Below are 23,956 nucleotides of genomic sequence, written 5' to 3'. Positions count from 1 at the left end.
TCGGAGGGGAAGTGGGCAGGAGGCTGAGAGGGTGTTCCCGAGGATGTGGGCGCGGGGCCGGGGGTGCCCCGGGGGCGGGAGGTGCCGCGGGGCAGCCCAGGGGCTGCGGTTCCCGGCAGGGCGGCGGGGGGCGGGCGGGAGCCGCTCCATAAAGGGCCGGGCGCCGGTCGGCGCGGGCAGAGCGGAGCGGCTGCGGCGGCCATGGGGATGCTCAGCCTGCCGGGCTTCCTCTCCTGCGGGAAGAAGAAGGTGAGGTGGCCGGGAGCGGCTGGCCGGGGGTATGGGGGCACCTGGGCAGGTGGGGTATTGGGGTTACTTGCACAACTGGGCAGGTATGGGGGCACCTGGGCAGGTGGGGTATGGGGGCACCTGGGCAGGTATGAAAGCACCTGGGCAGGTGGGGTATGGGGACATCTGGGCAGGTATGGGGGCACCTGGGCAGGTGGGATATGGGGACACCTGGACAGGTATGAAAGCACCTGGGAAGGTGGGGTATTTGGGTTACTTGCACAACTGGGCAGGTATGGGGACATCTGGGCAGGTATGAAAGCACCTGGGCAGGTGGGGTGTGGGGGCACCTGGGCAGGTATGAAAGCACCCGGGCAGGTGGGATATGGGGACACCTGGACAGGTATGGGGGCAACTAGGGAGGTGGGATACTGGGGGTACTTGGGCACCTGGGCTGGTGGGGTATAGGGACACCTGGGCAGGTGGGATACTGGAGTATGGGGGCACCTGGGCACGTGTAGGAGGACATGGCCAGGTGTGGGTGCATCTGAATAGGTAGGGTACGGAGATGCCCAGGTAGCCATAGGTGCACTCAGGTAAGTAGGGTACAGGTTCCTGGGCAGCTATAGGAGCGTCGGGCAGGTGAGGTATGGTGCACCCGGGCAGGTATGAAACCATCTGGGCAGGTGAGATCCTGGCAGGTGTGGGAATATGAGGGCACTAGGGTAGGTAAAGAGGGATGAGCTGGGATGAGCACTTTGGCAGGTGTGAGAGGCACCTGGGCAGGTGTTTTTTAAAGTGGGAGTACAGGTATGTGCTGGTGTGACCATCTGAACGAGCATGGGGGCATCTGGGCACATGCAGGGGCAGAGCCAGGGAGTCCCCTGGAGCTGACAGCACAGGGGACTGAGGCAGGAGCAGAACAAAACTGGCCATGAAGATTGTTTGGGCTGTCTGGTGGGAACCTCTCGCACAGGTCTGTGCTATCCTGCCCAGGATCAGCTGGACTGGCAGCCCACCCAGCTCTGCCCACCCTGTCTGGCTGCCCTGCCCAGTGATACCAAGGAGAAATGAGGATGTGACTGTCCTGCTTGCCTATGGGGTGATCCTGAACCTTCCCTCTACTTCTCTTCTAAGGACTTCAGTTTGTCAAATGAAAAAGATGCCGGTGACAGCGATGAGAATGTGGAGCGTGGCAACTGGTCAAGCAAAGCTGACTACCTGCTCTCCATGGTGGGCTATGCTGTGGGCCTGGGCAATGTCTGGCGGTTCCCCTACCTCACCTACCAGAACGGCGGAGGTACCTGTGTTGCGTGGCGGTGTCGGGGCTGGGGGGGGAAGGAAGCGGGGGGAGGCACACCTTGCTGTCCCCAGGAGAGAGGAGGGCTGTCCCCTCGAGGCCGGGCACGTTTTGTCAAAGCTGGGTGTGAGCATCACCCTGTGAAGTGGGACAGTGCGCACTGGTGGGAATGGGGAGAGGAGTAGGGGGCATCTCTGCTTTTTGGGTATCTGCTGAGAAGGGAAACAGTATTTAGTTTTAATTGCAAACTTCCACCTGAGAATTCCAGAACTCTTCTGATGCACTCATGACCCGCATTGCATCTCTGGCAGTGTGCCAATGCCCTCTACTTACCGAAATAGCTGTTCTGCCTCCCAAGTGCTTACCTCCTTGACATGTTTGTAGAAAGCAGCCAAATCCCCTCTGCACCTTTGCTTTGCCAGGCAAACAAGCTAAGCTGGAATAATTATCCAAGCTCAGTAATTATCCCCATCAGATACTTGGGGAGTGTGAGGCAGAGAGAGCCTCTACCTGCTTACACAATGAACCAGTGGCAAAGCCAAGTGGAGGCACTGGCTTCCCTGGCTGCTATTCCAGAGCTTTATCTACTTGCCAAGCAACCAGTAGTAATTAAAGAGAGCGTGAACACTAAGTAACTGCAGAGGACTTACATGTATGTAGTTATTTGCTCTGCCTGACAGTCCTTGGAAATCAAATTCTGGACTGTAAATGCAGCACAGCCCTTATGGCTGCATGTGGAACACAAGGTGGCATTCTTGGTACAGAAGTGTTATTGGAGTGAGCTTGGCAGGGCTGCATTACTTACAATTTTCTTCAACAAAACTGAAAAAAAAAAAAATAAGTCGGGACATTGGCCCTCCTACTAGATTTATTTTTTCTTATCTGCTGCAGCAGAAAGCTTTGCATATAAAGCATATTTGTGCTGCTGCTTGTGTCCCGCTCTGTGCCCCTTGCCCATGGCAGATGAAGATGACTGTTACATCCTTGTTTCAAAACACGGGAGTAACCCAGTTAATTCTGTGGGACTATTTACTTCTTGCAGTTCCTGGGTCCTCGATTGCATTAAGTTCACCGAGAGTGAAGCGGACAGATTTCTGCAGGGACATCGGGTCGTGTTTAGGAAACCTGTGCCCTCACTTGCCCTGCCTTCTGCACACACACAAAGAAGTGCCAGTTCCTTCCACAGAACAGGACTGTCATTGAGATCAGGTTAATGTGCACTCTAAAGTGGCCTTGAACAAGAGCCCCGCTGAGGTGCTGTTGGACATGGAGCCAGCCAGCCATAGACAATAATTGTCGTGCTTTGATGACCAGTAGCTACTCGAACAGGGCAGTTGCAAATCACAGCTAAATGACATGGAGGAATGGTTATGCTCCTTTTTAAGTTAAAAGCTGGAAGATAAACTAGGAAGCGGACAAAGCCGATGGTGCCTGCAGCTGAGCAGTGTTCCTGCTTGTATGAGAGCAGTTTGTCTTTGATAGTTTTTGTAAAATTCTTTTAATTCATTAAGAGAAGCCACCTGCACGTAAATCGCCAGTTCTCCTGGTGACCGGTGTCCCTTCATTGCGGGTACTCTTTAGTCTTACAGAAAACAGGATTTAGAAACAAATCTTTTCATTCTGCAAAAATCAAAACCCCCACGGTGGGATATTTGAAGCAGGGGAAAAAGCGGGGAATATAAAATGTGTTAGAACTGTGGTGAATACTGAAAGATTCATTGTTTTCTCTCTGTGTGTGTTTGTGGTTTCCCCCCCCCACCCCGTCTCTCCTCTCAGGTGCTTTTCTAATCCCGTATGCCCTGATGTTGGCCTTAGCTGGCTTGCCCTTATTTTTCATGGAATGTTCCCTTGGGCAGTTTGCCAGTCTTGGGCCAATTTCCATCTGGAGAATATTACCATTGTTTCAAGGTCAGTATTGTAAAGTTTCCTTAGATCTTTTTTATCCTAGTAATAAACAGATGTGAATTAATGATTTCTTCACGAAGCTACTAATTCTGAGAAGCTGGTTTCCATGTACAGAATATTCCCACGGTTACAAGGTCAGGGTTATGTTCCTAGGTAGATCTTCCTCATTATTCAGTCAGGTGCGTATCTCAACAGATGCGTATGGAAGATTCCCCCAAAAGGCTGTCAGTTCTGAGGCTTTATCAGTGATTCTCCCAGAGTTCTGCAGAACACCGAGCTGCGGCTGTCCTGGCAGGACAGGAGGAAACCACCCCCTGTGCTGGGCGAGGGGAAGCCTCCATTGAACACCTGGCACTGCCTGCAAGAGACTGAAGATCATTTATAGGAGTGAACTTTATCGCTGTTTCTTTACTCTTTACGTCCTGTGTAGCTTTGCAAGGCAGTTTCATGTTGGAGGGGATGGTTCTGTGTTAGCCCACAGGCAGGTGGGTCTGGTTGCTTCATGCAGTGCTGTGTACGCATCCGTCCAACCCACCGCCTGGGGGTCATCTGCTGGCCTGATAAAACAGGCCAGACCCTGGCTTCCTGAGGTGAGGTGCCTCTTGTAAGAAGAGAAATAGTTGAGCTCTGTAGCGGTAGTTTGCCACCCTCTGTGAAGGTTTGAATTTCATAGGGAGATTTATGTGCTTGGAGACCACTAACCGTGTGCCCTACGCACTCCTATCCATCCAGGCCTTGTACCCTTGGGTGTAAAGGACTATGCAATTATTCTTGTTTGTCCTCTTTATCTGTTGGAGGAATTAATATAGGAACAAGGAAGTTTCTTTCTGATTCAATAAGAATATCACTTGCCACCTTCAACAGAAACAAAAGGGATTACTCTCTGGCTGGTTGCCTGAACACTGCTTTTTTTTGCCCGTCTCCGTTCTGCAGCACAAGCAGCCTTTCAAGGGAGCAGTGTATTTAACTTTAAAGCAGAAGTCTATAGACATAGCAAATCTTTTACGTGTCTGTGAAGATATAAACTTATAAATATAGTCTCTAAGATGATTGGGACAGTTTGGCAGAATTTCCCAAACTTGCAGAACAAAGTTCATTTTAACAAAGTATTATTGGCACTGATTTACTGTTCTGTGTTGCTTCTCGTTTATTGCAAAACCATTCATTACAGTGGGATCTTTAATATGGCTTGGTCGGTCCTAGTATAGTTTCTTTTATTTTGCTAAGCAATCAAAGCTTCCCGCTGAACTGGGAGAGAAAAATACTGAATTTTTCTTTTAGACTTTGACTTAGTGACTAGTCAAATTTTTCTGTGGGCCCGATTCCAGCTCTGTCAAAACTATATTTGACGTAGTCAGTTTGGATCATAACCCTAATTTCTTGGCTTTATCCTTTCCCTGTTTGGTTGCTGTTAAAAATTATTTAAAAAACAAACAAAAAAAAACCCCTCTACTTATTCCCAAGTAGTCCTCTTAAAAGTCAACTGTAGGCCATTAATTTTTTTTTTTTTTCCCCAACCCAAATTTGGGGTAGTTAAGACATTGTGTCTTTCTCTTTCCTAGGAGTGGGCGTCACGATGGTCATCATCTCAACATTTGTGGCAATCTACTACAACGTTATCATTGCTTATGCGCTCTATTACTTATTTGCTTCGTTTCAAAAAGTGCTGCCGTGGTCAGACTGCTTTTCCTGGGCAGACGAGTTCTGCAGCAAAACACGATTAGGTACTGTACTTAACAGATACCTGTACTTTTTACTGTTTTCTGGGTGAAGTTACAGGAGCAAGACAGCTACCCATGGCTTGAGAAGTCCTTCCTGGAGCTTTGTCTCTGAACACATGGGAGTGATGTTTGTCTGCTTCCCTGCCACCAGTTCTGATTGGAAATCTAGAGAGAGCTGGACTGAAACCTCCTTGTTGGATCCCTTTTTATTCCCCTTTAAAATATAAGGTTTCTTCTGGTACATATAGTCCCTGGAAATACTGTATTCCCATTTCATCAGGCTTTATGGCAAAGCACATACTTGTGTTGCTGTAGCTTTTGTCGGGGGTTCCTTCATTGCCCCTTGCCTCCCCTGGGGCTGTGGTAATCCCAGCACCAGCCAGGCACTGCTTTCGCACCCCATTAACTCTTTAGAACATATCTCCTCACTATTGTTCTTGATGTTTGGCAGCGCATGTATGGCCAAACACTTGTTATCTCAGCAGTTTCCATATCAGACCAGTTTAAGGCAAAGGTGAAACCAGTGAGATAATTAGTAGTTAGTAGCTGGAAACGTGTTGCCATGTAACCTCTGAGATTATTAAAATAACAGGGACAGGATCACAATGGGTTACGTTACTTAAAGTGTTAATGTAATTGTGGCTCTCTTAACCATATGTCTGAAAATCTCTTCTAAGATTCCTACGTTTCATAAAATGAAGTTGAAATGGTTTATTTAACAAAAAGTTGATGCCTGCTTATGGGCTAAACAAAAATATTTTAGCCTAACATTTTTAAGAGCAGGAGGAATACAAAACTGAGCTGAAGAAGCTATTCTGACTTAGGCTTCGACAAGACTTTTCCATTAAATGCTGATGATACACAGTATTGATATACAGATTCCAGTAAATGCTGATATTTCCAGTAAATGCTGACATGACATACAGGTTTTTACTGTATCTTCTGGCAAAAAAAAAAAAAAGTCCCAACCCCAAAAAACCCAAACAGGTCTCACCCCCCTAAGGAAAATGTTTAAAGAGCTCTAGTAAGCCCTCTGCCTAGTAAGATGAAGTTGTGTGACCTGAAGACAAAGGTTTTCATAGCGTAACCGCGGCTGCAACCTGACCTATCCTCTGTTCTGGTTTCGGCCAGCGCTCATGACAGCAAGTGAAAGGTGGAGGTGAGCACACCAGATCCTTGGTGTTTTGATTTACAGTCAAATTAACAAAGTCACAGCTGCAAGCGACAGTTTGAAAAACATTTCCTACCAGTAGTCTGATTTTAATAACGGTCATGACTGTGTTAACAACCCCTTTTTCTTGCTCGCTTTCAGTAAGTGACTGCAACGCAACCTTAGATGGAGAAATCATTCACGCAAACTACTCGTTCATCACAAGCAACAATCTCACGTGTTTGAACGGCACCGTGAACTACAAACCGGGGCAGTTTCCCAGTGAGCAATACTGGAAGTACGTAAATATTTTAAAGGAGTCGCTACAATTGCATTTATTATGCACTGTTCTTTTGAATGTGCCTTCTATTTTTGTCTTGCTGTCCAGAAACAATCTAGCAAGTGGGGTGGGCATGCAAATTTGTGCAGAGGGGACTTAAAATTTTATTGATAAGTCTGGGCCCTTTAAAAGAAATAATAGAGAAGCAAATGAGTCAAACTGTAGCAAACTGAAAATATAATCCATCTTAAAGAAGTCCCCTTCTCTAGAGTCCTGGTAGGGACTATTTAGCATCTTCATGCGAGGCATATAGTTTTTTTTTCAGGAGTTACTGTGCAAAATGTATTCACCTCACTGAGTCTGGGCCTGTTGTGGAATTGCCATTTCTTTAGCCATGTGGTCTGGATTTGCTTCATGTTCCTTGGCTTCCTGGGAACTAATTCATCTTCTGGGCTCCTCGCTTGCCATCAGTACTTGATGGTTAACACAAAAAAGCTGAGATAGGCCTGATGGGAGAGGTGTGGAGAGCTGAGGTCTGGTAGACCTTAAAAATGCAGTTACGTATTCAGATTTTCAATGCCAATCATTAAGTTCTAACTGCACACTCCTAGAAGTGGCCGCAGGGTCTTGTCATACCTGCAGAAACCAGCTCGCTTTCCTTCCAGCAGTGGCTGGAGAGGAGGAGTGTGTGCTGCCATCCCCCTCTTCTCATCGCAGCCCTTTGTGCTTTCAGTAAAGTGACCCTCCAGCGTTCCAGTGGGTTGGACGAGACTGGGAACATCGTGTGGTACCTGGCCCTCTGCCTCCTCCTCTCCTGGATTATTATTGCAGCCGTGTTGTTTAAAGGAATAAAATCTTCAGGAAAGGTAAGTTAGGAAGGGCAAGTAGCAGACTCTTGGCCTGATCCTGCTGTTCCAATGCCAAGGTTAGCACAAGGCAGGATGGAGTCCCAACCCACCACCCTCTGCTGGACTCGGCGTTAGACTCTTTCTGCTCCTTGGGTTCGTTAACTGTTACATAAAATGAGTAATGTGCTGATTACACAGCAATTACTTAACACATGGGTCACAGCACCACCAGGGCTACCAAGTATTTGGGGATCTTGCTGTCACGCAGGTGATCGTAGCTGAGTTTTGGGAGTCACCCAGCCTGTTATGGTGGCCATGTGCCTGTGACCGTACACACACACACCCTGGGAACACCCGGTAATTATTCGCACCTCCAGACTAGCTGAGATGTTTGGACAATACAGGTCAAGTCCTGCAAACAGATGTCTGTGTGTGGGTTCCTGCCAGATTGTGAAATAGTGGTTTTACTCAAGGTTTCATGCTGCTTTTAGGGACCAGGTCCATAAGTGCTTGTTTTCAGACTCTGGCTCTGCTGAGCGCCCATTTGCACGTGCTAGAGCATGGCTGCCTGGAGTTTTCCTTGGGCGAGGTCAGCTCCTCTCCAGACTTCAGGCAGGCTGAATTTCATCCTCTCCTGCCTTAGGCCCTTTTCCTGGTTTTGTTCCTTCCTCCCCATACTCCTTTCTTACCTCCGTGCTGCACCTCCATCACTTACATCTTTGTTGCCTTCATTCCTTCTCTCACCCTTTCTGAGCCAATATTTTTTTTTCTTTCTTTTCCCCTTTTTGATTCCTCCTGTCATTGTGCCTTTCCATGATTCCTGCCTGTCTCTTCTCAGTCTGATGTCTCCTCCTATTCTGCTTTCTATTTGGAGCTTTCGGCCCTCGGTCTCAGCGCTTCAGGGTGGAGTTTCTCTGCTTTCCCAGCCGAGGTTCCTCTACTGCATGGCTCCTCTCGAACTCACATTCTTCAGGTTCCTGGCAACTGGCTCCTCCTGTTGTCACTTCTCTTCTGGCACAAAGTTATGCCTCTCTGGGGAGTAAGGTAAGACTCAGAAGCATCTAGCTGGGCGGCAACAAGGCAGAGATGAAGAGCAGAGAGAGTTGACTGTTCCGGGCAAATATGAGGGAGGTCTTCAGAGATGTCAGACTCGCCGTGTGATGGTGCAATGCTATGGCTTGGTGTAACCAGCAGTACCGGGTCAATTATCTGTTCACGTAACACTGAAACTAAGACTCGAGAAACAAGAGTATTGTTGAACGTAGCCTGTGTGATAATAGCACTGCTTAGCCCTGCTTCTGGCCTGGGTCCCATCGCACTAGAAATTGTGTAGGCAAACAACAAAAAAGATCTGTGTCTGAGAGAACCTAGAAGTCCTTGTTCCCAGTAAAGAAAGCTTCCAGCATGGTGCTTTTTTTTTTTTTTTTTTTTTTTTTTACTTTTCCCTTCCCAGTCACAGCAAAAGATAATTCCATCCTGGTCACCTAATTTTGACTGGCTTTCAGTTCACGTTTGCTAGAAGCACTGCCCAGAAAGAGACCTCTGGGGTAGTTGAGTCCAGGCCCTGCTACAGTAGTAAATCATGTCAGAAAACACATTTCTGAAACTGGTCAAGTGCTATCTGAAAAGTGGGTATGTGGCTTGGGCCTTCTGCTTCTGTAGGAATGCAGCTCCAGAACCGGCTAAGCCAGATGGTTTAGTGCTTGGTGTGTCTTCACTTCCACGGTTGCCTGTTTTTCATCTGTACCAGCAGATCTTAGCCCAAAACCTGGTTGTTCCTCCTGCACGGGGGTCTGTGTGTCCCCTCGCTTCTGACGTGTGTCCCTGCCCTTCTTTCTGCAGGTTGTCTACTTCACTGCACTCTTCCCATACGTCATCCTGCTCATCTTGCTGGTGCGAGGTGCCACCCTGGAGGGTGCTCGGGACGGCATCGAGTACTACATTGGGAGACAGTCCAACATCACCAAGCTGATGGAGGCAGAGGTGAGAGGCAGTGCCAGCTCTGGAATTGTGACACACTTCTGTTGTTCTACGGGCTTGTCGCTTACAGAACAACTCCCTTTTTTCTTTTTTTTTTTCTTTTTTCCCCCCAGCCAGGTGGTGGTTCATGTCCTGTCCTGCTTTTCGTATCTGCAGCTGGGTTCTGTATTTTTCAGCAACCCTCAGCTCTATCAGAAGTCCAAGCCCCTATTCTAGCTGCTTTCAATCTGAAAAATTGCCACTCTCTGCCCCCCTCCCTGCCATACCAGGCAGCGGTGACAACTGTCCTGCTGCCGCTGAGCAGCTCTCGGGGACTGTGCCGGAGTTTCATCCCAGCAAAGCCTGCTGAGAAAGTCCTTGCTGTGGGATCAAGCATTGCTCTTGCATGTGTCCCGCTTGCTTTGGCTGCTGATAATTTCAAGGGACTTTATCAAAAGGTTGGAGGGAAACTTGATTTTGAAATTCAGGCTGTGCCTTTCCCAGAAATTAGCTTGGGAAACTAGGTGGACCGAGATGGGCACTTTGTGCAAAGGCAGCCGGGATTTTTTTTGTCCTGGTTTATGCTAACATTAGTTCAGTTTTACCGAAAGCAAACATTAAGCATGATGTTTATTGGTGGTATTTTATGTGAGCGTTTGTTGCCAAGTGGGGCTGCAGAAGTGGTTTGTCTGGGTCATGGTGTGAGCAGCAAAAGTGGGAGAGCACAAGGAGTTCTCACTCCCGCAACCCTGTCCTGGTTTTCCTTGGCACTGTGACAAGATTTGTATCTTGATAACCCACATAAGTGAATGAACTGTATCTCTTCTTCAAGGCCAGCCCAATAAGACTGAAGTATTTGGCAACGTACTCAGGAGGTGACCTTAGGAAATAATAAGAAGATATTGTTTGTGCTTGCAGCTGCAAGGTCACCAGCATGCTTATATCCCACCTACTCTAAAATTCATATGAAATAGAACTAGATATTCAGGCTAAATGTAGGAAAAACCCTTGGAGCTTCTGTAGGGGGCAGACTTAAATACTTATGGTACTTACTTATGGTACTTAATTACTTACAGTAATTCCCATGTTCTTATTTCTGGCAGGTTTGGAAAGATGCAGCCACCCAGATATTCTACTCCCTGTCTGTGGCGTGGGGCGGGCTTGTTGCTTTGTCTTCGTACAATAAGTTCCACAACAACTGCTACTCTGATGCCATTTTAGTTTGTGTAACCAACTGCGTCACCAGCATATTTGCTGGGTTTGCGATATTCTCCATCTTGGGACACATGGCGTTCGTGTCCGAGAGACCCGTCTCGGAGGTGGTGGACTCAGGTAGGCTGATTGTCACGCTGTTGGTACTGGGATTGCTTTGACCAAGGCATGACAATAACCTCCTTCCTTCCACTACCTTCCAGGATTTGATCTGGCATTTGTAGCCTACCCAGAAGCTCTCTCCAAGTTACCAGTTTCTCCTCTGTGGTCCTTCTTGTTTTTCTTCATGCTCCTTCTCTTGGGCCTCGACTCTCAGTTTGCCACCATAGGTGAGTGGGGTTTGAAGTAACCTATGGCTTTGCAAAGGGCCATTATCTTTCCTAATTGTGTGCCAGGGGAGGTTCAGGTTGGATATTAGGAAGAATTTTTACACTGAAAGGGTTATCAAGCCTTGGAATGGGCTGCCCAGGGAAGTGGTTGAGGCGCCATCCCTGGAGGTGTTCAAAAGATGGGGTGACATGGTGCTGGGGGACATGGTTTAGTGATGGGGTTTTTTTGTCAGAGTTAGATTGATGGTTGGACTGGATGATCTTGAAGGTCCCTTCCAACCGAGATGATTCTATGATTTTACTTCTACTCAAACCCCATGCTTCTTCCTTTGTAGAAACAATTACAACCACTATACATGATATATATCCTGAAGTGATGAAGAAGTTAAGAATCCCTGTAACCCTGGGTGTGTGCATATTGCTCTTCTTTCTTGGTCTTATCTGTGTTACTCAGGTAAGGCATTCAATGCTTTTTTTGGCTGTGGGTTTAGTTATGCTGCAAGCAATGAACTCAAGTCAAAATACCCTTTCCAACTGTTCCTGCTTGCACGGATTGGTCAGAGAGACTCTTGAGTTCTGTCAGTGTGCAACGCAACGTCCCGTGGAGCAATTTGCTACATGCAAATAAGAAATTCCCAGAGGCAAGCTCGAGGAACCTGAGGTTTTCTGTGATTATTGAATTGAGATGTGCTTTTAAATGGAAGGCCTCTATAAAGCCAGTGAACCATCAACCTCCTCGGTTCGGGACGTTACTTATGTGATCTCACGCAGAGGTGTGCAGTGTGCATGCAGCACCGTGCCTACCACTGATAGCTGCCGATGGGATCTCTTTGTTCAAAACTGATGACCAAACAGGGGAGGGTCTGAGGAATGGCCTATTCAGGTCATGAAAACCTCACAAGCATCTATAGATTGTGTGCTTACTTCTCTTGTATGTGTGTGTATATGTATACGCACATATATATATACACATACACAAAAGGAATTTTAAGTATACTGTGGAAAATTTCTTGAGGCAATTGCTTTTAAGGATATGAAGGGTCACTGCAATGACTCCATCTAGAAATGCAGATTTACATATGCAATTAGACTGATAATGTGAATAAGATAATTGTGGTGAACAGCCAGTTGTATAGTCAAGCAATGCAGTATAGTCAAGCAATCAAGTTATGAAACACGGTGGCAGGGAAACTTGGAAAGGGCTTTGTACAGAAGAATGTGAAGTGGCTTAAATCCTGTTTCCTGCCCTCCAATCCTGCTCTTCACACTGGTGTTTTAGAGCCATGTTTAACCCATGAGGAAAACCTGTGTGTGTAGAAGCACACAAGCCTTTTAGAATTGATAACTGGTATAGCTGTTGCTGTAGCTCAGTATTAAACCTTCAGCACCAGCCTTAATACAGTAAGTTCCAAATTTACATTTTGCTCTTGGCTGTCTATATGTGCTTTGTGTGTATATGTATCTCCTTATATTAATCTACAGTATTTTGTCAGGTGTGCTTTTCAACCTGACAGATATTTAAACGAAATAATGTTCAGAAATGTGTACTTAAGGAAATGGAAATTTAAAAAACTCGGACTGGTGTTTAGTTAAACTGGCTTGAACAATGCAACTTATTTTATTTGCATAAAGAGGTTACTGCAACTGGGTACATCTTTACCCCTTTATTGTTTGTTCTACAGGCAGGAATTTACTGGGTTAACCTAATAGATCACTTCTGTGCTGGATGGGGAATCCTTATTGCAGCTGTCCTGGAGATAATAGGCATCGTCTACATTTACGGTAAATTACTTGCATTGAATATCTATGATTTGTCTATGCAATCCCAGGCACAGTGTATATTAAAAATTAATTACTGCAATAAAGCATTTATAACTTAACTGGCTGAAAAGCTTTAATGGTTAGCACAGAGCTGGGGAAGCTGACCTTGACCATTGCCTTTCTTCTGTCCCTTTGGAGTAACCCCACCTGCAAGGGAGGCACCTGCTTTACCGTGCACCCTATGATTGTCTTTCAACAGGAGGAAACAGGTTCATTGAAGACATTGAAATGATGATTGGGAAGAAGAGCCGTTTGTTCTGGCTGTGGTGGAGAATGTGCTGGTTTTTCATTACTCCTGTGCTGTTAATGGTGAGTGTAGGTGACTGGATTGCGTTAGTGGGACAGAACTTAGTAATTGGATATTGAGGAAGTTTCCACTTGAAGATTCAGGCTGAATGCCCAAGTCACGTGTAAAGACAGGGTATGGTTCTGCCAGTGAAGCAAACTCTGTGCTATCTGTGCTTTCCAACACATACCGCTCCTCCTTGGGTCCTCTCCAGGAGACACTGGACCTTCAGATCAATTGCTGGTGAGTTAGATCTACACTCTGAGGAGTAACACAGACCAACCAGACTGTCCATCCACTGGATTATCTTCATTTCAGACTTTAGAAAATGTTTTGAAAACCTAGATTTTTTTTTTTTTCTTCTTTGAGTGAAATCCCGTTTTTGGGCACTTGTGTTTGCTCTTTGGATATACAGCTGTTCCCCTATATCTGAGACTTTTTTTATGTCTTGCTATGTGCGTCTCACTTTTTCGTTACTGATGTACTTCTAATTGTGAGTGTAGATGGATGACGTTTCTATGAGAGAATTCACTAAGATCCCAAATCCAGGACCAGTGGCAAGTCACTCTGGCCAGCACATTACCTTTAATCTATCCAGACTACAGATTAGAAAATGCTGCTCATAAAATATTTTGTTTCTGCAGTAATATTTGCCAGCAGTGCATCTTAAATTTTTTTCCTCCGTATTTCCTTAAATAACAGAATGTGGAAACATATGCAGAAAAAGGTACTGGGCTCATCCAGCAACATTATATATATTTCTCCAACATAAGATTTCAATAGAATTCTGACATCAAGGTCTGTTGGAACATAGATGTGCTTAAAGTGTTAGGGTACATATCGGTGTTGTCTTTCGGTCTTACTGCTTGGCCGTGACTTATCACCAAATCCTGCACAACCATTCCCACACTCAGAAAGCAAGAGGGAATTTGTAGATAGCCCTTTTTTTAACCAACTTAGAAACATGGTGCAAGTTCAAGTTAGCTGGAAATCTGCTTTTCTCTCCTTTTTTATTTTTTTTGTCACTTTTCATAGGCAATTTTGATCTGGTCTTTGGTCACGTTTTCAACTCCCACTTACGGCTCAGTGTTATATCCAACCTGGGGAACCGCTGTCGGCTGGTGCATGATTATCTTCTGCGTCATCTGGATTCCCATCATTGCTATTCAAAAAATCATTAAAGCTGAAGGAAACCTTTGTCAGGTAAGGGCAGAAAAAAAGCTGTCAGGGCCTCAAATCTTGCTTTCCTTGGCATTATCAGAAATGCCTGTCCTTTTGTCTCCAATGCACATTCAGTACTTTGAGGTGTGTGTTAATTGGATTTTTTTAGACCAAAACACACCCCTGGTAGTTGCATCAGAGGCAAATTTACCCTACTGTATTCTGATAAGAAGATACAGTCTGATTCTCTGGGAGTGCACCCACACATTCAATGGTGATTTGCATGGTTTCTGTTGTTGTTCCAGCTGCTTTAAATTCTGTGAAGAATTTCTATCGCTTTCTATCCCCGTAACATTTTTTTGGAGTCTTGCCTCCCATTCCTCACAGAAATGAGCAAGTGCAAGATCTGAGGCATTGTCTTCTTGCCAGGCTTTGCCAAAAAGTCCTGTTGGTCACAACTTTGTCTGCTTACTTGTCTGCTTCAGTGTCCAGAATCCACTGAAACCAAAGACATTTGGAAAGATTTTAAAAAAAAAAACTTTGGTGCTTTGTTTGCCACTTGTGAAGTTGTGGGGCACATCTAGAGTTACAGCTTTACTGAACTTTAAACATAGCCCAGACCAAGGTAAAACGTCAAATGTCTCTTTTTTTTTTTTGCTTTCCAGCGCATCATAAGCTGCTGCAGACCAACTGCAAACTGGGGTCCCTACCTGGAGTGTCACCGAGGAGAAAGATACAGCCACATTGTAGATCCCAAAAAGGAAAAGGAACATGAGATTCCTACTGTGTCTGGCTTCGTATACACTCAACAATGAGCTGGCCATTTGGATGACAAATTTTTAACACGTGTGGGGTTTTTTTATTCCTTAACTATTAAAAAGTGATGATGCAAAAGAACAACAAAAAGCAAGTCAACCCTCTGCCCCTTGAAACCCAACCCCCAGATGAAAGCAAACCATGTTATTTCTTTTTAGTGCTGTATGTTTGGGGAGGAACAGGTAAATTAGATGCTGAGATCTCCCCGGAGAGGGCAGGAAAGTGCATTGCAGCCCGCCAGGCTGATGGACCGGGTGTGCTGGACATACCCCATCCAGCCTGTACCCAGCTGGACTGCAGGTATAGGCATGGAAGAGGATAAAGACACGTTCTGGTGCTACCCAGCTGCAGGGAGTCTGAGCCGAAGGCGCTGTGTTTGCATGCCCCTATGTGCCCCCAGCAGTTGCCACCCGCTGCCGAGCTTTGCCACCCGCAGAGGTGTACAGCCAGCAGAAATGAACGGGTGGGCACCCTAGCTCAGGGAAAGTAATTCTGCTTTGTCTAAGCCTTTGTCAATGTTGTGAGGCTGCTCAGGATGTGATTTTCACTACACTGTGTGTGTGTGTATATATGTTGTCTGTGCATCTAAATATTGAGTGGCAAAAAATTTGCCATCACAGGAAATAAGGGAAATATGGTGAAAAGCAGACTTCTTCCTGTTTCTCATTATTCCCCTTGAGATCCCCAAAGAGCCATCTTTTGTGTCATGCCCCATGCTCAGCATTCATCTGTCTATAACTCAAAAATCCTGTGTTTTCATATTCTGTCACTGTAGAATGAAAGAGCAACCATTGATTTCTGGAGTGTCTGCTCTCCTGCCCTCACCAAGGTTTCACCTCCCAATTTGTTCTCTGCATCTTTCACTTAGCCTTGGGTTTTCCTTTCCAAAGGAGACCCCAAGTGCTTTTTAAAGATTCAAACAGTGTTATCGGTGTTGTGGTAGAACCAAAAGAAGCAGACCTTTACCCCGAGTGAATGTTACAACTGCCTTGTAGTGCTGTCACCCCAAAATTTGCTCATATTGTGAGATTATTGAAAAGTTAGGAAGTTTGTAATGCATTTGGGAATGTAGACTTATGCTTCTACTTTCTTAACCTACTTGGGGTTAGCTTAAGAGAACCTGACTTCACTTGTAGTGCTAGTGAATTCCTGATAAAGGGAAAAAGATCTATGGATGGAATGAGTGCATTTGTGTGCTGAGGAATGTCTCTCTCACTGTGACCATGGTTCCTTGGGAACAGTGCAACAGGGTTTCCGGCTGTCACTTCCTCTCAGGGCTTTGTCACTGTTTCTGGACATGAAGGAATGTGGATAGTGGCTTGTTGCCCAAGGTGCATACCTTGGTGTATGTTTTATACTGGCATTTTTGTGACAAATGAACACTTTATGGCAAATAAAACATGATTTTCTGTTTTTAATGGTTTTGAAGCTGGAAAATGAGATTTCAACCTTTTGTATGGAGTTGGGGGGAGGCAGTTGGTGGGAAGTACCACCAACTCTTCTATGACCCTAAGCCTTTGGGTGCTTGAACTGGAAAGATTCAACCTCCAGGAAGCCTTTTCTTATAGAAGTTAGGATCTAGTTTTGGAATGGGTTCAGAAAATACAGAAAGTAATTGAGTGGTAATTTATAAAAAGGACTGTGGGATTAGACCCTGTAACAGAAGCTGGTGAAGAGGACCCTTTCCTGCACTCCAGCTGCTTGAGGGTCATGGTCTATCCATGAACCAGCAGAAAACAGTGCTGTTGCTGGCCCTGATGTGTGGAGAGGCTGGTGGTGGGAGGGAGGCTGAGCTACAGAGTTGTGGTGCTCAGCCCCCAGTGCACCATCAACTGGAGCTGCCACCATGGGCAGCAGTTCATACCTGGTCAGGGACAGGAAGGAGAGAGAAGTAACGAGTGGCAGCACTCCAGGAGGTGGTGGGGAAGCAGGCTGGCCAAACCTGCTCTGGAAAAAATCCAGGAGAGTGTTTGACAAAAGAGATGCTGAAGCTAGTACCAGCTGCCCATTCACTGTGCTGCGGGGAGCCCCTGCTGCTGCACACCGGGCTCCTTTGAGGCCGCTTCTGCTCTGGATTTGTCTCATGGGCTTCCAGGAACTGTTGTCATGATGTTGCACTATCAAAGCCGCCTAAAGACCAACAGGAGACAATTTATCAAGAGCTGGGGATCCAGTTTGGGTGATTTTTCTTCAAGGTAAGAAAGCCATGGTTCTGAAGGCACGGTTTGCTCTCATGGTCCCTGGAAGAGCTGGGATGCCTCTCTGTGTGCACGTCTGACATCTTCCCCATACATCCAGTCTCTGTTGTTTTCTTTGGATGACCTGATTTACTCCTTATGTCGCTGACTGCTGGCATCTGTTGAGGAGTCCCAAAGAGTATTTAGGAGCTGTTATTCATGTTCCTTGCCCGGCCCAGCAGCTAGAGTTGTTCAACAGCCCCTGAGGGTTACATGAAGAAGTGGTGTCCCTTGGCGCTGCTCAGGAGGCAGGCTGGACCCAGCAGACCTGGGCATGTTCTTCACCTACACAGGCTGGTGCCCAACACCCTTGTGTTGGGTTGGAACATCAGCAGTGCCAACCAGCGCAGTGTTCCTGGTAGGGGAGGATGCTCTGTGCTGGGCAGGTGGTTGAAATGCCTGGGGTTTTGGGGTTTTTGCATTGGAGGGGGGGGAAGGAAATGGTTCTGCTTTGGATCAAGCTAAACAGGCATGAAAAACAAAGCTCTTGGAAAGAGAAGAGCAGACCCGGAACGGAAGTACATTCACTTTGGATGGGCTCAAGACTGAAGTATGTTTTCAGTCAGGAAAGGGAGCACAGACGCATGTGGTTCTAAAAAGCCACATCTATAACATAGAAACATTTAAAAAGAGTTATTTCAACTGGCATATGTGTATGCATGTCAAGCAGTTAGTTTAGGGGCCAAGCTTAAGAAAGCAAACTTAAAACCCTAAAGTTATTTCTATTGCAGAGACTGTTCATAAGCATAAAGTCAAATTTAAACAATGGTTTTTTTTTTAATTTATTTAGTTTCTAGCCCATCATCTAAGGGTTTCCCAGCTGGGCTGCGTGGCAGTGCAGTAACCGGCAGAGAGCAGTGTGTGCTCATGTCTGCCCAGGAGCAGGGGGGCTGCGAGGGGCTCTCTCTGGGATGCTGTCCCTGCCTCTGGAGACTCAACCGGAAAGCTGAGTCAATTGGCACTCACTCCTGCCTGGCTGCCGGCTCTCGAACAGCATCTGAGCTTTGAATCGGACTGGCTGTACCCAAAAGTTTATCTTTTGTCCTTTTCCAGGTTGTGAAGAAGATTGCTGGGGTGATGGCTGGTGCTCCTGTTGAACTCCGGCATGGTGTCCAGCTGAGTGTTACGGTACCAACACGGCTGCCCTATTGATGCCACTCCAGCCTCTGCAGGCATGGATTATCTCAGCAGACTGATTGTCCCACTAAGGGGACCTTTCCAGCCCCACACTGTGCCTTCTCCACTCCCAAGTCCCCAGATTTCAGCTGAGCCTCAACCCATTCTCATTCTCCTTGCCTGTAGATCATAGAATGGTTTGGGTTGGAAGGGACCTTTAAAAACCATCTAGTCCAACCCCTCTGCCATGAGCAGGGACATCTTGAACTACATCAGGTTGCCCAGAGCCCCATCCAGCCTCTGGTCTTGAACACTTCCAGGGATGGGGCATCTCCCACCTCTCTGGGCAACCTCTCTGTGGATGATGTGGCCTTGCTGAGTTGTCCCCTTTCTGGCCTCTTTTTAAAATCATTTTTTTTGTAAGAAGCATCAGCATAGACCCAGAAGCAGCATGCGTTTTTTCAAATGAAGGCTTTATTTTCTTGTTTCAGCTTTAAATTTAATTTTCCATTGTTTTGTGGGTCTATAGTAGGGCTTTCTGTTGGTGGTTGGCTTCAGGTCCACGGCCATGTTTGTGTTTGGTGTAGGCACCACGTCACCAGAGTCAGGCTCTGAGGGATGGAGCAGAGTTGTGCCACACAGTCGTAGTGTGGCTGTTTGCAGGGGGATGAATGAGAAGTGAGAGGTACCCAAGTGTGAGCAGAGCTGACTTGCTGGGGAGCTGCACAGGAGTGAGGAGGTAATTGCACAGCCCATCTGTTGAGGGCAAAATCATGTTATTTCCTGTGAGTCACCTTTTAAATGGGTAGGGGATGCTCCACAAAGTCTGATCCAGCAGAAAATTCCCCAAAAATTTGATTGCGAAACAAATTAATGTCTGCTGGTCCCAGAGAAATTACTGGGGCAAAAGATTTGATGACGTTGGAAGAACCTGGTTTCAGTGATTTTGGTGGTGTTTGCTTTTTAGTCCAAATGGTCTTTGTTTTGGAAAATTAGTAAATACAGACTACAAAGTATTAAAGAAGGAAAATATGAAATTTAAGCAAATAATTTTTTAAATTTCAAGAGGTATTTTTTGATCTAAGCTGCTTTGGAAGGGAGGTGAGGGTGAAGTTGACATTTTGGCTTCTTGATTTGGAATGAGGAAGTTGTTGTTCCAACTGTCTGAAGGATGAGAAAAACCTTTTCCGCTTTAGCTCTGTGATGCGTACAGGGCAAATGCTGGCACAACCTTTTAAAGAGAAAAAACACACTAGTTATTTTTTTTAAAAAGCAATGTTTGGTGATCCCTTAATTGGATTTAGGGAGCCCATATCTAATATCATGTCCCTGCGAGTCCCAGGGAAGCTTCAGATCCTCAGTGTAGATTAGCCTTTTGGGTAGACAGTATAGCAGAAGGGTGAAAAACAAACTGAAATCTATGGGCTTTAGGTAAATAGCACATGATGAAGGGAATGAGGGATGAAGGTGATATATAGAGCTGATTGTTCCCATGCAAGTATTTTTCACTGGTTTTTGTAGATTAGTTGTCTAAAAATATGGGGTAACTGGGTATGTGAGCATGTAGAGGGCAGAAGACCAGCTCCTGGCTCTGGTTCTCCTTGGCCTCTCTCTCTTGCCCCACTGGGGGGTTCTCTCACTCAGTGATGAAGAACTGAATATGTGTGATCTGAACTGCACGTGGGGAGAGACTTTCCTCCGCTGTGAACTGGACATGGTTCATCAGCTCATGCTGGTTGCAGCTGCAGTTTCACGTTGAGTCTTTCGGCCAGATGTGGTTTCAGAGGTCCGTGTTCTCACAACCCCTCTGGCTCTGGTCCTGGTGCTTGGTAAGCAAAGCTGTTGAGCTTATTCCTGTGCAAGAAGTGATGACCTCAGTCTAAACTATTTTGATGTAATGATTTGTTTAAAAAACAAAACAGAAAATAAACAGTGCTGGTAGTTTTTGTCACAGGATCATTTAGTATGCCCCCTAAAGTCTAGAAATGGGAGACAGCAACCTCTGACCAGGCAGGGGAAGAGGTGATGTGAGACTGAGAAGCTGCAGTGAAAGGGAAGATGGAGCAGCAGGTTAAACTGGATCTTCCACTCAAGGAAACACGGTAGGAAAAGGCAGCCTTACCTGTGCTGACTCTGCTCGATCAAAGTCAGGCTGACTGATAGCACAATCGCAGCTACTAAAAGGAGGTTTTCTTCCTCAATAAAACGATCTCAAGACGGCTTGAGATAACTTTTTTGAACTGCCTTATCAGTGTGTGGTAACTCCGGCTATTATGAAAGAGTAGAACCGCACCTCACTGAAGATGGAGTCAGTGAGGAGCTGAAGCATACGTGTGCATCTCGAATGAGATGTGCAGCTCCTCTAGCCCAAAGGGCAGAGCAGAATTGAAAAAGTCAGAGGACCGGCCAAAAGACAGTGTGAGTGCTGGAATAGGCTCTGCTCAGCAAGCAAGTAAAAGGAATGTGGATTTTGCTTTGCAAAAAATCAGGGCTGGGGAGCAGAGTCAACAGCCAACTACGGAAATCATGAGAGGATTGATGAAGGGCACTAAGGAATGGCTATTTGCTATTTCTAATAATTTTAGAACCAGGCAGAAGACTGGCACTTACCAGGTGGCAGCTTTAAAGTGAGAGGAGGAATATTTTGCCCAATGCTCAGTCTGTCATTACTTTGATAAAAGATGTTGGCACTAAATGTATGTGTGCCTTCAAAATCAGTCAGAAAAACCAATGATAAAACCCCAAAACTCTTAACAAGATAGTACTGCTAGTTCAGGAAGCTTTGAGACTACTAGGAAAGCAGGTCTGTGCTGCTTCTACTGCTCTTATGCTCTTTCCCCTGGTGTCTATGCCAGGCTGGTGTTTGAGACAAGGTGCTGGCCTGGACTAGACCTTTGCTTTGATCTCGTACACAGAAAGTAAATCTTGAACTATGTGATTCACATTTGCAAACTTTAACTCATTTACAAGAAAATGCAGATTGTCATCAGGAGAAACCTATTGAGTTTTCTCTCTTGTGCACGATCTGCCTGACGCAAACAGACTTGCGTTCAATGGAGCCTGAATGCAGTTGTGTCTGGACGTCTCCCTGTAGGGCACAGTCTCCTGAAGTCCAGACTTTCGTTATTTCTCTTCAAGCAATCAGGAAAGCAGAATTTCTACAGGTGCAGACTTCCTTACTACAACCAAAAAGGAGGGACAGCCTGAGTAGCTTTGCTGTGTGCAGCCTGAGCCCCACACTGCCAAACAAGCAGCAAGTACCAATGACACCAGCTTCCCTCCCCAGGAAGGATAACTGTTTTCCACAAGCACTCATAAAAATAAGGTAAAGAAAGTTAAATAACCATAAAAGACGAATTGTGGAGTTTGCAAGAACACAGAGACCTAATATTCAGCACCACTACCACAACTGGCTGCAGAGAAGAAAAAATAAACCACAATGAAAAAAACCTCAAATAAACAAACAAACAAAACCCCAAGCAAAACAACAGAACCCCACAGGCATGAAGGGCTCTAAACTTCCTGCCTCTGGCCTTCCAGCATGGAGCACAATCATTCGCTGAGCCAAGCCTTGGCCAAGAGCCACCGCCACCAGTGCCGTTGGGTATGGGAGGCGCTCCGGCAAGGGACAGGACCTCTATGCAACCTCATTTTATAACTCCCTGAAGTACTGTGACCTCCCATGCTGTTCTTCCATCCTCCAAGAACTCCCACAGCTGTGAGACAAACACCATTTCATGGTAATGAGAAATGCAGTGATTCCCCCTTGAAAATGAGGGTTCAGCCCAGGGGTGGCTCTGCCCCTGCTTGGAGCATCCCGCTGGTGGGGATGGTCACGGGGAGGAGGTGAGCTCTCCTGCTCCATCACGGCCGGAGCACGGCAGTTATAGAATCATAGAATCGTTTAGATTGGACTCGATGATCCCAAGGGTCTCTACCAACCATCTACCCTACTCTACAAAGTTCCCCCTACACCATATCTCCCAACACCACATCTAAACGGCTCTTAAACACATCCAGGGATGGTGACTCAACCACCTCCCTGGGCAGCCCGTTCCAATGCCCAACCACTCTTTCTGTGAAAAATTCTTTATGGTAGGAGCTGGGGGCAATTGCACTGGTGGTGCATGGTACAGCACATCTACTTGCTTCAGTGCTCAGGGAAAGTAGATCCCCTCTTGCAGCCACAAAAAAAGCCTGCGAGGCAGCTTGTAGCCACACAGATATGTTAATGAAATGCTACCAGCATGAAGACAGATAGAATTTCCCCAGGTGTTACATGACCAGAATGATTAAATTGAGAGAATGACCACCAGGAATTTTAGTCCTTAGTTTTACTTTGCTAGAAAAGACCAAATGTTGGTTATACATATGGGACAGATTGGGAGGGCAGACAGCAATGTGGGAAGGAGTAATATAGCGGTGCGTTTGATGCAGCTGTTGATCCAGAAATACGTAGACTCCTGTGAATTAATATCGGTTGTTTGACAAAGACTAAAACAATGAGAGGGATCTGCCATATTCCACCTGTTCAGATAGAGGTACTGGGCTGTGAAATGACAGATCAAATCAAGGTGCCAGGCAGAAAGGCTGTAATGAGAGACTTTGATTGTTGAGGCATCAGCCAGGCTCTGGAGTTGGTGGCCTGGGAGCAGATAGTGGGAGGGAGAGTCGCTGGAGGGGTCCTGGGTCCAGCTGGAGGGTCTGAGGCTGGGCAGTACTGAGTGCGTTGCTTCCTCTGGGATCTTGGACGTGATCATTTGGGATTGATGTTTCCATGAAAATCTGTTTGGGAGCATTGTTTTGAAGTTTTTCATCCAGGAAACTAGATAACAATTAGATACAGAACTAATTTCGGGTTTTTTCAGCATAACCATTAAAAACATTCTAATGAGTGTTCCTACATAGGTCAAAACATTTCTGGCAAGCTTTGGCCAGCCTGCTCCCCTTGCACGGGGACACAAGAGCCTGGATGTTACAGCATGGAGCTCATGGGTTGGGTAGCATCCAGCCTGGTTCCTGTCACCCAGCTGCCAGGCTGGACCAGCCTTGGGGCTGTACAGTGCCCGTGGCCGGCCCAGGCTTTGGCTGGGTGAGAGCTGACCATGTTGCTGTGGGACACCTATCATGCAGCTGGGATCTAAGCCCTGGGGCTGACCGTAGACCGCTGCCCTGAGTCTCCAGGGAGTCAGTTTGGTGCCATCAAAAGAGACCTGTCTGTTTTTGCTGGGATGATGCTCCCGGCATTAAGACACTGGGCAGCTGAACGTTCAATTTTGGAAATGCAGACTTTGATTAAATCCAAGATCTACAAAATAAAATCAAAAGGAATGGGAGTCTAGGGGGAAAGACACAAGCCAGGAGAAATGTCAGTAAATTGTGAATCAGCAAAATTGGACTTTTCAGCTCCTCTCTTGGAGTTTCAGCAGGACTAACTTCATTAAAAGAACTTAAAGACACAGGCCTTGAGAGAGAAGAATCTCCATCTGCCCTGAGAGCCATGCTCCTCTGGAGCTTCACAAACAATAACGGATACTGTGATCGGCACATCATCAGCCAGAGCTTGGCTGACTACTGGCATTGTCTC

General features: G+C 46.3%; 1 protein-coding gene across 2 annotated transcripts; it reads left to right on the top strand.

The window, feature by feature from the left end:
• The first annotated feature begins 201 nt into the window (after positions 1 to 201).
• On the top strand, positions 202 to 15,015 carry SLC6A14 (solute carrier family 6 member 14). Of its 2 annotated transcripts, XM_074147033.1 has the most exons (15): positions 202 to 298; positions 697 to 710; positions 1,366 to 1,528; positions 3,305 to 3,436; positions 4,996 to 5,157; positions 6,467 to 6,602; positions 7,318 to 7,450; positions 9,275 to 9,415; positions 10,495 to 10,723; positions 10,807 to 10,932; positions 11,268 to 11,386; positions 12,615 to 12,714; positions 12,953 to 13,062; positions 14,075 to 14,242; positions 14,866 to 15,015. In XM_074147033.1, the coding sequence occupies exons 1-15, from the start codon at positions 202 to 204 to the stop codon at positions 15,013 to 15,015; spliced, it is 1,980 nt and encodes a 659-aa protein (XP_074003134.1). The 2 variants fall into 2 exon arrangements, with proteins under 2 accessions (XP_074003134.1, XP_074003135.1); XM_074147034.1 differs by lacking the exon at positions 697 to 710 and having other exon boundaries at positions 202 to 249.
• The last annotated feature ends 8,941 nt before the right edge of the window (positions 15,016 to 23,956 follow it).

The sequence above is a fragment of the Numenius arquata genome, chromosome 5 (assembly GCF_964106895.1).
Source record: "Numenius arquata chromosome 5, bNumArq3.hap1.1, whole genome shotgun sequence".
In the NCBI taxonomy this organism is placed as follows: Eukaryota; Metazoa; Chordata; class Aves; order Charadriiformes; family Scolopacidae; genus Numenius; species Numenius arquata.
This window is presented reverse-complemented; position numbering and strand designations above follow the sequence as displayed.

Coding starts and splice junctions, on each gene's coding strand:
- SLC6A14 (XM_074147033.1), top strand. CDS start 202: ATGGGGATGCTCAGCCTGCCGGGCTTCCTCTCCTGCGGGAAGAAGAAG. Junction 10,724..10,806: donor CTCGGAGGTGGTGGACTCAG/GTAGGCTGATTG, acceptor ACTACCTTCCAG/GATTTGATCTGGCATTTGTA. Junction 14,243..14,865: donor CTGAAGGAAACCTTTGTCAG/GTAAGGGCAGAA, acceptor TTTGCTTTCCAG/CGCATCATAAGCTGCTGCAG.